Source organism: Drosophila gunungcola, assembly GCF_025200985.1.
Source record: "Drosophila gunungcola strain Sukarami chromosome 3L unlocalized genomic scaffold, Dgunungcola_SK_2 000014F, whole genome shotgun sequence".
Taxonomy (NCBI): domain Eukaryota; kingdom Metazoa; phylum Arthropoda; class Insecta; order Diptera; family Drosophilidae; genus Drosophila; species Drosophila gunungcola.
This window is the reverse complement of record NW_026453182.1, coordinates 219,255-234,254: the sequence shown is the minus strand read 5'-3', so window position 1 is coordinate 234,254 and position 15,000 is coordinate 219,255. Positions and strand designations below refer to the sequence as shown.

At 38.5% G+C, this 15,000-nt stretch overlaps 2 protein-coding genes across 5 annotated transcripts; one reads left to right on the top strand and one right to left on the bottom strand.

Annotated features, from left to right (window-relative positions):
* Positions 1 to 183: 183 nt before the first annotated feature.
* Positions 184 to 5,912, bottom strand: LOC128260199 (kelch-like protein diablo). Of its 3 annotated transcripts, none has more exons than XM_052993005.1 (7): positions 5,687 to 5,912; positions 4,282 to 4,363; positions 3,445 to 4,175; positions 2,384 to 3,075; positions 1,557 to 1,746; positions 1,304 to 1,491; positions 184 to 1,251 (listed from the first exon to the last, which is right to left on the bottom strand). In XM_052993005.1, exons 2-7 carry the CDS (start codon positions 4,304 to 4,306, stop codon positions 1,191 to 1,193), a joined length of 1,887 nt encoding a protein of 628 aa, XP_052848965.1. In that variant the 5' UTR covers positions 4,307 to 4,363; positions 5,687 to 5,912; the 3' UTR covers positions 184 to 1,190. The 3 variants fall into 3 exon arrangements, with proteins under 3 accessions (XP_052848965.1, XP_052848969.1, XP_052848966.1); XM_052993009.1 differs by having other exon boundaries at positions 184 to 1,181; XM_052993006.1 differs by having other exon boundaries at positions 184 to 1,491; positions 5,687 to 5,911.
* Positions 5,913 to 6,564: 652 nt separating this feature from the next.
* Positions 6,565 to 14,766, top strand: LOC128260198 (m7GpppN-mRNA hydrolase dcap-2). 2 transcript variants are annotated; one of them, XM_052993003.1, is made up of 5 exons: positions 6,565 to 7,468; positions 9,287 to 10,068; positions 10,135 to 10,353; positions 10,910 to 11,647; positions 11,704 to 14,766. In XM_052993003.1, the coding sequence occupies exons 1-5, from the start codon at positions 7,360 to 7,362 to the stop codon at positions 12,292 to 12,294; spliced, it is 2,439 nt and encodes an 812-aa protein (XP_052848963.1). In that variant the 5' UTR covers positions 6,565 to 7,359; the 3' UTR covers positions 12,295 to 14,766. The 2 variants fall into 2 exon arrangements, with proteins under 2 accessions (XP_052848963.1, XP_052848964.1); XM_052993004.1 differs by having other exon boundaries at positions 6,566 to 7,468; positions 11,707 to 14,766.
* The last annotated feature ends 234 nt before the right edge of the window (positions 14,767 to 15,000 follow it).

Genomic DNA, 15,000 nt, shown 5'->3' with positions numbered 1-15,000 from the left:
AAATGCTATTCTTATTTATCATCTGGAAGCAAAGACAATTTCCATTTGCTCGATTTAACAACAGTGTATAAAATAATGACAAATGTGCACAATAAAATAAACAAAATGAGATACAAAAGCGTATAATAAATAATTATTTTGAAAATAAATAATGTGTTGGTGTAAAAAGGCAACAAAAATAAGTTGTTATTGAGAGACTCATTTTTTTGGCTCTCTCCACTAAGCAATTATTTCGAGCTCAGGCAAATATTTCGAGTTGTTTTCATCAGCTCAGTGGTCTAACTTGGTTTAACAATAATTATTTTTAAAACGTGACCTCTTTCCGGCTCTAAGAAGTCACCGGCTTACGATCTAAGGATAACAATATTAAAATTTATTGGCTTAATGTTCATCTTACGGCTGTGTAATTGCTAATTTTACTATTGAAATGTTTTGGGCTAGGTCTAACTTTGTTCATTGTATGTGTGTTTATCCTTATAATTTTTTAAGCTTGTCAAGCTGAACATTCATTCTTATAAACTTTTGAATTGTTTGCTTCAATTGATAACTTCGTATTATTATTGAAGACATTTGCAAGAACTATTGTGGATTTGACTAAACAATTAATACAGCTTTAAGATGGTCGATCGAAATATAGAACCATCGGACAAACTTTCATTGAATTCATTTCTTATAGCTAAATTATGTTAATACCAATTAGTTACTTGACTTTAGAGCTCATGGTTTATAGATATACAACTAATAGAATTGTTTTCTAATGTAATATTTGATTCTGTTTTGTTTTTTCGAAAGAAGGCAATGTTTTGAGGCTAGCGATTTCCATGAAATTCCACCAGCAACAATTAAATTTTAGGTTTTTTACAAAATATACTTGCTTAAGATACAGTAGAATCATATATAATTACGTACAGAGTGATGGGGATGAGAATTTGAGTGGGGGCAATGCTTACTTTAATACTATTGTGGGAAAGTCTAACTAACACGCGTTTTAGGCTCTACCAAATAAACAATTAACAATTAATACAATGCGATTATGCTGCTAGACAATGGGGAAGGGTGTCAAGTCGATTAGATTTGGCTTCGATTGTGGATATTGTTAGTAGAAGTGCGGCGGCGGCAACGATTGCGAGGGCAACGTCGTCGGCTGCTGCTCCCATCAGACAACAGAATCCTTTCGAATCCTGCATTTGTTAGCATGTTTCGGGTGGGAGAAAGAGACAAGACAACAACAGTTCATCAGCAATGGAAGGGCTAAGGGTTGGATTAGTTTTAGGGGTTTTGCTGCTTAAAACTGTTTTCGCACCACATATAGTTCTCAGTCTGAGGAGCCCGCATTACGCCCACACCGCCGCCCAGTCGACGGTAGTTCATGCAGCCGCACAAACGCCATTGGTTCGTCTCCGGGTCGTACACCTCGATGGTTTTCAGATAGGCGGATCCATCAAAACCGCCCACCGCATACAGCTGCCCATTTACAACGGCCAGGCCAACCTAAGGCGACACCGATTAAGTTTATTAAATATTATTTGGCAAGGAGAAGACAACACTAAACTCACCCCACTGCGCCGCGAGGTCATGGCCACGATGGGGCTCCAGGTGTTGGTCAGTGGATTGTAGCGCTCGGCGGACGAGAGCTCCATGCAATCGTCCCGCCCGCCGACGGCGTAAATGTAATTGTTGAACACAGCACAGCCCAGGTGCTTGCGTCGCGTGGACATCGGGCTGACAGCCACCCATTTGTTGTGCCTATAATAAATTAAATCAGGAATTTAAAATCATTTGGGAAAATAAGACAAAGTGCAAACAGCCCGAAGGCACCCTATGTTGACCTAAAAAAGAAACGATAAACGATAACTATTTTTGGAAAATGTATTTTTAAAATAGAAGCTTCGCACTGGTAGGGAAATTCAAATAAACTTCATTTTCATTGTGATTTAAGAAAGATACAATCTTTTTAAGATTAATTTATATGTTTAAAAATCAGTTCAAATTTATTAATTATTCTTAAAAAACTATTGAAATTAATAATCTGTTTTTTAATTTTTCTACTGTTTAAATTTTTTTTAATGTTTCAAAAGCTTAAAAAAAAGTTTTGAATTTTAGAACAGCTATAACAAAAGTGAATTATTTTTTAAAGGGTTATATGTTTACTATCGTCTTTGTATCTTGAGTTATTTGCGAATATATCCTGTTCATTTTTCGAACATTTCTATGGGAGCTATATGAAATAGTTTTTTAATTAAATTAACGTTTTTCTGAAAGCGTAAACAAAACATCGAATTTGTGAACAATTACTTTGAATAAAATTAATATTAACCGAAATATATTCAAAGACATATTAAAAAAAAATAAATTATTACTTTGTTTTGTTTCATTTATTTACCTGGGATCGTATCGCTCCACGGTGTTCAACGGGCACTGGCCATCGGAGCCACCTATTGCGTAGAGGAATCCTCCAAGGACGGCGACCGCCACTCCCAGCCGTCGTGTGGTCATCGGCGCCACCTTGGACCATTTGTTCTCCTTGGGATCGTACCGCTCCACGTGATTCAAGCACTGCACGCCATCCTGGCCACCAACAGCGTACAGAAAGCCGTCCAGCACAGCTACTCCGACGCTCGTGCGGCAGGAAGTGGTGGGCGCCACGTCGCAGGACCACTGATTCGTCTGCGGATCATAGCGCTCGATGCTATTCAAATAGCTCTGGCCATCGTGTCCGCCCACGGCATATAGAAGATCATTTAACACGGCCACGCCCACTCCGCAGCGACGCTTGCTCATGGGGGCGACCATTTTCCAATCGTTGGTCTGCGGATCGAAGCGCTCCACAGAGGCAATGGCATCGCCAGAGCACCATCCGCCCACGGCGAACAAAACTTCGCCGCGTCGAGTCGGTTTGCGTGGTCTGGTGCGTGGTCCCTGCATCAGCGGTCGCTCTTGCGGCAGCAGCAGATAGTTTTTAGCCTCGTCCACCAGATCCCGGCAGGCCTCATCACTGCGCACCAGGAGATCGGAGCCGACCGTGCCAACCAGGAACTTTGGAGATAGTAGAGGCAAACGGACGTGTTGGAGAACCTGAAATTAAGCGGTGGTGATTTTTATTAATGTATTATTTAACTTGAATCTTGCATTAAGATTAATAGTTCGGACTGAATTCAATGGATTATTATAAACATATATAAGTAAAGAAGGAATTTTTAACAACACAAAATATAGACTGTCTATTGCTAATTAGTTGTTAGTTCCAAATTCAGAACCATATTCTTTGTAAATATTATTTAACTAAGGTACGAACACCAAATTTTTTTTAATTACTTTGAAATTAAATGCCTTAGATTAATATTTAACAAAATACCATGAACTTTCAACCATCAAGGCAGTGATATCATTAGTTTTAAGTTAAAAAAAAGTATATAAAATTTGTATTATATTTTGGTAGCTCACCTGTGCAAGGTGCTGTCGCCTCTCCGCAACGTTGTACTTGAGCCAGGACATGACCGCGTTGAAGACCTGCTCCTCGGAACGCACATTCAGCTCATCGCTGCAGATGATGTCCACCAACTGGCCGACGGGCAGCAGCAGGAACTCCTCGCTCTCCATTACCTCCTGGAAGTTGTGCTGTGTGAACTTGTCGGCTATCCGCAGCAATTCCCGGCAGGAGTGTGTGTCGGCAAAGGCGCGGATGCCCAGGCAGTTCGTGGGGTCCAATTGCCGCTTGAGGAACTCGCAGCAAATGTCCTGAATCTCCACCAGTTGCAGTAAACAGGCGGCGGGAAGGAGCGTTTGGACATTGGACTCCTCGACGATAATATGGGCGGTGTAACAAAAGTCGATGAGCAGCTCCATGGCGTTCTCGTCGATGTCTCGTATGGTGACCTCCGTTTGGCGCGATTCCTCCAGCTCCCCGGTGAACATGGCACAGAAATAGGAGCTGCAGGCGGACAGGATCACCCGGTGGGCGAAGATCTTGCGCCCACCCACGTTAAGCACCACATCGCAGAGCTCACGATGGCGGCGCAGCATATTGAGTTCCGTAAGCGTGACCTTCGGATGTTTCTCGGAGGTGTGTGAGAGTCGGGCGGGCGACGGCGGTCGGTCGACGACCTTTGATTCGACGGATCGGTCCACTCCCACTCCCGTGGATCCGACGGATCGGTCCACGCCCGTCGAGGAAACTAATAGTGACAAAGCGGTAATAAAACACAACCATTAGTCAAAATGTTAAATAATAAGGTAAACAAATTTGATAAAGGATACATTTTTGTCCTTCACTTTACTTACCGGTGGATCCCGCCTGGTCGCCCATTCTGTTCGCTGCTAAGCGCAGCGGGCCGGAAGCAACCCAACCCCACACGGCGTCTATCTGCAGATGACAAGGATAAAAAAAGACATTAAATTATTTGTAAATTGTATAAAATACATAGTAGGTTCTAAAAAAATATTTGGATAGATAAAATCTATAACAGCTATTACGACAGGTAATTGTAAGCCAGAATTGGTTAAAGAAATATTGATTAAAGTTCATTGAATAGTTACTAAGTTGTGGGATAATAATAAAAATATTTTACTTTTTCTTTAAGTTTTAGGAATTTCGTAGAAACTACGGTTAGTTTTAAATTGTGATATTGAAGCTGGGACTCAATCGTGATTTAACATTAAAAGTGTATTAAATGTAGGGTTTAGATCTTTAAATCGTATTTATAGTTTAAAACGAGAATAATTTGTGCCTACAAAAAATATCGTTTTTGTCTATGCACTTAATATTATTGACTTTATGTCCTAAGTAATATTTAAATTTCGATTTAAGGTTAATTCATTTTTTGTAATCTGGAGCACAATAATACTAATTTGTATTTGTGTTGACGTCGTTTTATTCCGCACTTCGAAATTGTATTGATTGTATCTTTGCTCTACCGACTATTCGTTACATTGTTTTAGTACTTAATTATTTTAGTTCGTGTTTATATTATTTGTCCTCAAGCGCTTTTTATACCGCGGAGTACTTTGGAACAAAATGTTACTTCTTCTTTTTGGTAATGCACAAAACAAGTAAATATTAAGGATAAGGTAGTTTAAGGTATTGGTGAATTTTGATTTCAGTAACACTAACTATTTAAGCACTGAAAGTAGTGATTCTGATTTATTTTCCTTTTCCTCCACCAACTTTTGCGCCGCCCACACACAGACATGCTATGTAACACGCACACACATTTGAACTCTGGATCCACAAACATTAAGGTGGACCTCTTTTAAAGTAAATAATAAACATTTGTATCTTAAAACTCAAATCAACGTATCGAATTTAATTATTTAACTATTATTTCAGGGAACACTTTTCGAGAAATTTCCTATTTATTGAAGCCATTTGGGCTTTATAAAAGAACATTATGGACTTACTGTATTTTTCAACAAACTGTCCAATATTATAAAATAAGAAATTTTATAAGTTTTCAATTTTAACAATATTTAGTTTCTTCTTTTATTTAATGCGCTGTGTAAGCTTATTTGTATTAAACGCAAACAACAAAGTTTCTTGCGATTTTTTAAATTCTGATTTTAGTTGTTACAACAGGCACTTCACTAGGTAAATGTTAGAGGAAACCTGGACCACCTTAAAACACACACACACTCGGGCTATGTTGGTTTAGATGTAAATGTATATGTAGGTGTATGTGGGTGTCACAACCTTTGCGTCTCTGTTCTCCACGGATACAAAGCACGTCCAGGGCCAGCTGCAGGCGGAAAATTTCGAAAATGCAATCTTGCTGCTGGCTTATAGCGACCACATCGAAGATTTTCCTTGCCCAAAATGCACTTTTTAGCAGGAAAAACTCGGTTTTTTTGTGGCCTGAAAAAGTCGAAACACACGATTGGTACGGTACGAAGGTATTCTGCGTGACCATCTACGTACGGTCAAAACATACCCAGGAATTGCGGAAAAAATACTGAAAGATTTTTGACTCTGAACGGTCTTCTTAAACTGGGAAATATGGCAGCTCTTTTCGTTTTGAAATCGTAAGAATTTCGGAAAATGCGAAAAATGCCGTAAGTCAAAAACAAATATTTGTTTATTTTATAACATCATCAGGTTTTTTGAAATAAATATGAACAATCATTTTAAAGCCCTAAAATAAGTTTAAAGTGCACATCCTTATGCATTTTATACGGTAAATTGCCTTTACACATTTCTAGGAAAGATTATGATATATATAATAAAATTTGACTGACCTTCCATCTGAAAAATAAAACTAGTATCAATCACAGGAACTTTGTGCTTGCGCTTTTCAGCGATATTTTACTTAATCTTATAGTGATTATATACCAGCAATAACAATAATCATTTGAGTTAAAAAACTGTATAAGCACCGATATAAAAATGGATTTTTAAGATAACCCAATAGTTGCTTAAACTCATTATTTTATTAAAATGTTACAATGCAGTGATGTCTCTTTTGAGAGTCCACTGTAAATAGGGTTCCTGGCTTTTTCAGAAGAGAACGGTATTTTTTTAAAATAACATGGTTTTTTTGGGTAGATTGCAGATAACGCGTCTGGTATATGTGCGCAGCGGTCACTCTATTTCTATACGCGACGCTGACGAGAAAGGAAAGCAATTTTCCAGAAGTGGAAAAGCCCATAACAGTGCAAAATAGTAACTAAATTTAAGTGCAAAGTGTAAATAGATGCAGAACGGATCGCGACAATTGCCCAAACAGCGGTTAATTCGATATCGGAAAGTGGAAAAGAAAGTACGTGAATAGGACGAGAAAAGAGAACGCAATAACGTGAGACAGCGTGCGTGCGAAGAGTTTTTCGTCTCCCTCGCACCGAAGTGGAGCGCACTCAATTATTTTGTGGATGGAGTGGAACAACAACAGCGACACAGCAACAAAAATACAAGCAACAATAACAGCAACAACAACTACAAATGCAGAAAATGTTCAGAAAATCACAAATAGAGCGAAAAACGAGAGAACAATAGCGAAAGCGTTAAAATGTAATACAATCGATGCATTAAATAGAGTACAAGTACAGCAATTGCATTGGAAATTGAAATTCGTGCGACAAAAGCGGACGGTTGTAGAAATTTTCGAAACTTGGCAGCCATATTTACTACAAAAACAACGCCGTTGTAAAAATACGTGACAAAACGCTTACACACACATACACACTTAGTCCCACACCCACACACTCTCTTCCTCACACACATTCGCGCGTATTGAAAGGGAGGAATAGAGACAGAAAGAGAGACGCGAACGTGAATTAACAAACAAACAAAAATATTTTGCGAAAAAGACAAACACAAAAAATCCAATAAAGTGTATTACATAAACAAACAGTGGGTCAATTCGAAATATTATGGAAATTGCACCACTGATCAATAACGCCGTTGCTGTCGTCACAGCCTCTGCCGCAGTTGCTGCCTCTGCCAACGTCAACGTAGGCAGCAGCAAGGAAAATGATAACGGTAAGCGGGGCTCTAGATAATAAGAGCGGGGCACTCCAAATAGGTCCACAACAAACCATAGCAATCAGAGGTTACAGTCTGCACTCTGATGGTGTACCCTTTTTCAGGACGTAAAAAGTCACAAAGTTAACTACCTCAATAAAACCACGTTAACTAAAAAAATACTTTAAACGAAGAATTTTTTTGAAACGCAAGTCTCAGTATTAGCCCTCAAAGGAAACCAATTTTCTTAACAAAGACTTATCTGTCCGAGAAACTTAAAATTAGTGACCTGAGAGGCTGACCTACAACCAGTTTATTTTTTTTCATAATATTCATATTAAGATAGAATTTTTTTGTTTAGCTAATAACATAGATTTTCGGGTTAATTTTTCTCACTTTTCTAAGGCAGCTACATGATTGTTGCTCGTTATTTAAAAATTTGAAACTAATGTTATGTAATAGTAAATGTAATTTTCTTATATTAATTAAAAAACAGATCAGCAACTTTTCTTACCGTCAACCCTGTTACCATTTTAGCAAACCCCACCAACAACAACATAAATAAAATTATTTAACTAAAACTAAGTTATAATTTTTATATTAATTTTTTAATGTGATATAGTCTATTAAGAAAGCTTTGAAACTGAGTTTAGTTTAGTTTGCTTAGAAATACAAGTTTGTACATTTAGGGGGGCAATGGTTCGATCCTTAGTTATATTTCAGCCAGTAGCAATTTGAGCAACAGGTATTCGATATTCTTTAAAATCGATACCACTTACATTAAACTTATGAAAGCGCAAGTTAGAGCTAAAAACGTAAGAAATTACAGCAGCTTAAAAAATAAGAATAAAATGGGATATTGACTTGCCTGCTTGGGAGCAAATAGTTAAGGCTACAGAAGTCCGACTGTAGTACTTAGTGCACACTGCACAAATACTCACCCACACACCCACACCAGCGAGTGTGCATGTTGCAACACTTTTCAACGGAGGTCGCTGAACTGCGCCGTGTGTTTTTTTTTTCAATTGTGTTTTAGAGGCCAAGCGAACGGAGTACGATAGCAATAGCATAGTAATTGTAGTAATAGTGGTAGTTGCTGCCTTTTGTCTCTCTGTTTGTTGTTGCGCAATTTGCAGCGCAGATCATTGGCCAGGCGATTGCGATTACTCAGCAGTTCGTCAAGGTGCTCCAATAGCATTTGCCTCAAATTTCTAGACAGCTTGGCAACCAAGTCTAAAATGATTATTTTTAGCCACTTGCAGTTGGTGCTTACAAAATCAAGTTTTTCACCGTTAAGGGCAAACACATTTTAGCACAATAGTTAACCATAAAGTATAAAAATGTCAATTTTCTTGAACTTTTATTTTTTAATTCCATGTAGCCATGAAACTTTTTTATGTAAAAATAGGTTTTGGAAGTTGATTGAAAACATTTAAGAATTAAAACAATAATACTTTTTTGTAAAATCATCATAAAGGCAATATAAATAGGTGACATAATTTGTAAGTAGTAAGAAGTATAATCTTAACGAAATCTCAATGGTTTTTTTTAAGTAAATTTATTTTTTTAAGTACATTTACTTTCTTGAAATACTGGTTAAAATTAAAGTACTTGTGAGTAATTTTTATCTGATCTATAAATGTAAACCTTATTGTAGTCAGAAATTTGCAATGTCTTTGACACCTTTAGGGTCATATTAAAGATGAATCGAAAAAAATGATATCTTTAAGCGTTTTTCGTAGTTCCATTACCTCAGGATGTTTTTATTTTTTTCACTATAAATTTCTTGGTGTCGTTTGCTTATCTTTCAATGTTTGTTTTTTTTTCTACTTCAAGTCAACAATCTGGCGCTGCTAGCTTCGCTGACGTTACAAAAAGTGCTAAATATAAATAACAACAACCATCACAGCAGCAGCAACAACAACCGTAGCCACAACAGCGATATCAAACCACACGAGCAACAAAAACAGCAGCAACCACAACGACGAAACCTCGATATAACGAGCGAGAATGATGTATTGAACCAATTGCTAAAAACTGGAGCTGTTTTCACCAAAACCACCACGCCCACAGCGCCCATTGCCATCGAGAGAAGGAAGCAGTCGCAGCAGCACCAGCAGCATATACATCAATATGCACAACAGCAACAACAACAACAACAACAACATCGGCAACAGCAGCAGCAATGCAGCGCTCAGAAGCAACGCCTCAACTCATCCATATCATCGACCAATTCATCGACATCAACGAACTCCTCCTACGGCAGCTCATCCTCGGAAGATGCTGCAGCCGCATCTGCAACATTGGCAGCATCTGCCACGCTAGCAAAATTGACACCACGAACAAACACCACGAAGGCGTCCAGCATTAAATTGCCAGAGAAATCGAAAATTCCGTCCGATATACTTGATGATCTGGCCAGTCGGTTCATAATCAATGTACCGGACATGGAGCTAAATAATCTAATACGAATGTGTTTCCAAATCGAGCTGGCCCACTGGTTCTATTTGGATTTCTTTTGTGCCCCCGAAACTGGCGAGGATGGCGAGACCCAGAAGTGTGTCCAGCGGAAGCTACCGACGGTGGGCATTAAGCAATTCGCAATGCAGTTGTTCCAAGTAAGATCTAGATTCAATGGTATTATTTTCATAGACAATCTGTAACTTGTGTGTTTTAACCGCCAGCACATTCCCTTCCTGAACAAACATTTTGGCACCGTGGATCAAATCCTGGACGAGTGGAAGAACTACAAGCTGTCAGTGCCCACATACGGAGCTATTCTTGTGTCCGAGGACCACAATCATTGCTTGCTAGTGCAGTCCTACTTTGCACGCAACTCCTGGGGATTTCCCAAGGGCAAGATCAATGAGAACGAGGATCCAGCCCATTGTGCCACGAGAGAGGCAAGTCGTGAATTGTAAATGGGATGAACTGTTTAATACCGACCTGCAAAATTTCTAAATATAATGTTTTTCTCTGCGTTGCGATCATGTTTTTCCCCCTTTTTGGGTTTTCAAAATCATTAAATGTTTTGACGTCTAATTTTTTTTATGACCATTTTTATTTTAAATACGTTAAAACTAGAATCGTTTTTGTTAGTTTATCTCTCTTTTTTTATACAAAGCACTTGCAATAGTTTTTAAATAATGACACGATGTGATTGGCAAATACGTATTTTTGATTACTCCTTGAGAAGAAAACCGATTAATATCGATAAAAAAAACATGCTACCTATTAAGATAAATTTAGTATTCCAAATTGAGGCATAAAGTTATTTGCACAAGTTAGTTCAAATTACTTGAAGCACATATACATTTTATCGCAAATGTATTCCTTTTTTAACATTTTTGAAAATAGTTATTTACTTAGTAGCACTCAGATTACATATTTTCGTCCAGAAAGGAATGCTAAATGTATTTTAGATCTTATAATTTTATGTTCTCTATTTCACGCCTTCAGGTTTATGAGGAGACCGGGTTCGACATCACGGATCTCATCGATGCCAACGACTACATCGAGGCTTTCATCAACTATCAGTACACGCGACTGTACGTGGTGCGCAACGTACCGCTGGACACGTCGTTTGCGCCCCGCACCCGCAACGAGATCAAGTGCTGCGACTGGTTCCGCATCGATTCGCTGCCGGTGAACAAGAACGATGCCATATCGAAGGCCAAGTTAGGCAAGACCTCCAACTCCTTCTTCATGATCATGCCGTTTGTGAAGCGCCTGAAGAAGTGGGTGAACGAGCGGAAGGCTGGAATCGAGCCGCGTCGCCGGAAGTGCTCCGGCCAGCAGTCCCCCAAAGCGACTTCGCCCACAAACATAAACGGCAGTTGCAAAAAGGACGCTGCAGGTGTGCGCAACGAAATGCGACGCCAACGACACAAGTCCATGGGTGATTTGGATGGTGTCAAGTTGAATAATCTCAATGGCAAGGTGGCCACTGGACCGGGAGCGGTACTAGCAGCGCCCGCCTCCGCCACCAGCGCCATCAACTCGATGAACATTTGTAATAGCAATGGGAAACGCAATAAACAAAATGTGGCTGCAGGCAGCAATCAAACAACGCCACTAGCAGCAGCAAAGGCAGTGACGTCAAACGGATCCATCGGAGGCGGCACAATATCCTCCAAGCGTCAACTGTTCCATAGCCAAAGTCAGAACGATGCACAGCAGTCGGCAAGCAATGAAAAGGTGAGTTCAGTCGGTTATTTTAGGTAGTTACCCAATTTAAAACCATAATTATTCAGCAGATTGTCAGCTCCTTTGATTTAATACGCAAGGAGAAGCAGCAACAACTTAAGGCGGCTAAGGCTCAGAAGCAACAACAACAGCAACAGCAGCAGCAGCATAGATTGCGCACCAAGTCCCAGAGTGACAAGCAGTGCAGTCCACAGCAACCAGTCAAGATCCTGGGACAACAACAGCCCACAACGGGCATGGATTTGATAGCCATGCTATCGGCGGCGGCGGCAGCTCAAAAGACACCAAAGAACGAGCAGCAACAACAGCAGCAACCACAGCAGCAGCAACAACAACGACCACGACCAGCTTCGGTGTCGCTGAACTTTGGGGCAGCCAGTGCCACAGGAGTAACACCATCTGCTCCGGATGCCCAGGACATACACAAGCTGCAGCGCATGGCATCGGGCACGAATTTGAGGATTCTAAAGCGAGCACAATCGCAGCAACCGCCGCAACAACATCAACAGCAGTTGCAGCAACACCAGTTGCAAATTCAACAGCAACAGCAGCAGTTGGGCGTTGACTTTACGCCCAATTTTAATTCGTGGACGAATTTCTCTTTTACCAAGAACTTTATAGCAAACGTGTTTTGCTAAACTTTTACTTTTGAGCAATAACTTCCTTTTAAAATTCTCAACTTATGCATTTCCCAGCAAAAGACCAGATTACCGGGAACACCGAATAGTTTAGCAGGCTCTGTGGAGTTGGGAAACAGAAACTTTGGAGATTTGCTAGTAAATGAAAGCATGCCAATTGCATTTAACAAGTTCATTTGTTATAAAACTAACACTAAAACTACCAACACTATAGACAACTAATCATGTCTAGTCCTAGGCTTTGGAGACTATGTATCAAAGTAAAGTTTCCCGATCTCTAAACTGGAGATTAAACTTTTCCACACATATTCTACATAAGGGAACTGCGAGCACACTCGAACTCAAAAACTGAATGCGATCAAGTGCATAAGTCATTTGTAATACAAATTTTCATACCAAAAAAAAAAAATCAAAAAACGAGAGTCTTCCGATCAGCACATGTAAAGTAATATTTTGTAAAAACACTACAATCGCTGTTCGACTTTAAGATCCAAGTGAGAACAAACAGATTGAGAATAATTATGTTAGAATCCTTCCTGTATAAGCTAAAAAGTGTTTATTGTGAGCCAAGTGAACCATGCCTACTTCGAGCCGAGTGCTCGCCGTTTGAACGTATTTTTAGAGAAAACCAACAAACTAAATCTAATCTAACTAAAGCGTAGCTTTAACACGCCCCGAGTTTTGCTTAAATTTCAAAGTCCACTGTTGACTTTTTGCAAGGGCAACAAAAAATCTTCATCGGGGCGAGTATGAGATGATAAACAAATTATATTTCTGGGCCGTAATACTTACTGCCCGCCCCCACCTACGAGAGAGATGTGTAAGAAAAAATACAAATAATAACAATGTAAATAATTAAATTGTGATATAGTATTTCTTAGCACAATTGTGATCTTAACAAACGGCTGGCAACTACAACAACTTTTATAAGGGAATTGCAATACCATTTTAATCAATACAAAATTGCCCCGCACACAAACCGTTCAAAATTAATTCCCACTTTCCCACAATCAGGGGCAATATCAGGCATATCTCAGCAGAAAATGTTTCGTCAATGCTTTTTTGACAACTTGGGAATGCGAAGCTAGAAATGAGAAAACAGAACATTTAACGAATTTAAATTAGTTTACAATTGAATGCTTAAAACGGGTTCAATCCTGATAAATTTGTATGATATACAAGAACTAAGGTAAAAGTATTTGAGCGATTTGTAATTTTACGAAAACCAGCAGAGGAGTATATTTTTGTGAGCCACTAGTGCGTAAGAAGAGGGAGAGAAGCCTTTTAAGAAATGTTAAGTCTTTTTATAACTACGCGTAGAGTTCGTTAAGGTTTTCTACCAAACCAAGTTTCCTATAATTCGTAAGCATGTCGCGACATGTTAGCTTATTTTCCATCAAGCGTAGTCTCCAATGTGTGAAACAGTTGCCTATTTAGCGTATATCTTTAGACTAAGCAATGATCTGCAATGTCTCCAAAGTCGTAGTCTCAGAGTCTATAAGTTTGCAGCACCGAAAATCAAAAGAAGTTCCCTGTAATTCGGTCTTTTGCGTACAATTCGGTACTAGTTCTTTAATCTTAACAACCAAAAAACAGAAAGAAATTTGCATTTGCTTTAAATCTTTTACTATTGACTTTTAAAGCTTTTTGAAAAGCCATATTAATTTGTATTTTATATGTTAACACATTGAGCTGCAAATTTGTTTAAAACATTTCTCTTTTAATTTTGATTTTTATTATATTTCATTTTTTACTATAAAGCGTATATTTTAACGTTTTATTTTTTGGAAACATAGCTAAATCTGTTTCCAGTCGCCTTAGACAAATGGCCAATGAAATTGTGAATACTTTGGACTTATTTTGAAGCGTTAAATTCCTTCTTCTTTCTTAACTCAAAAATTAAACTTAATTTCTTTGGACATTTGTCTGGGCCAAGCAACAAACAAACAACAAACTTATCAAGCAAGCAATGAATATCAAATTATACACAAGAGCAACATTGTTTACTCCGCTTGAAAACTGCAAGAAACCCAAGAATTAAATATTGTAAAATTTTGTTGTAAAAAAAGAATCAAACACAAAAGCAAAGTGAAACATTTCAATTAAAATCTAAATTGTATAAAAAAGAATTCTCAATTGAAGAATTACAATCTTGTTTAAATTCCCCCCGTTCCGAAATCACTATTAGAGTTTACTTTCATTTTTTTTTGTGAAAACCCATAGACATAGCAATAATTAACTTAAGTAAAGGGCTTCTGGAACAACAACCGACAACATTAAGTTAATTTAAGTGAACGTTGGATGCGTGAGGACTTGATATATTAAAATCTTGCCAACACATGAAAGTCTGCGCCGCCCAACGATCCGAGTGATCCAAATACTCGCTCCAAGCTAAATTTGCTATGCATTTTAACCATTGTATCCAAAAAAAGATCGAAAAACAAATCTGTAAACACGTCCAAAACAAAAACTTAGGTCGTGAGTACACTAGAATAGATTTCCTGAAAAGAATATAGAAACAAATTGAAATTCGACCGAAACAATCGAATACTGAAAATTATTGGATTGAGTGATTCTATTCTTGTGTAAGCACCTCCTTTAAAACCAAACGATATCAAAAATAAAATGTTGTAGAATTTAATGCCAAAACAACCAAATACGAAAAACAAAGTTAACTCTCCAATCAAGAACAATTGTAAAGTAAAA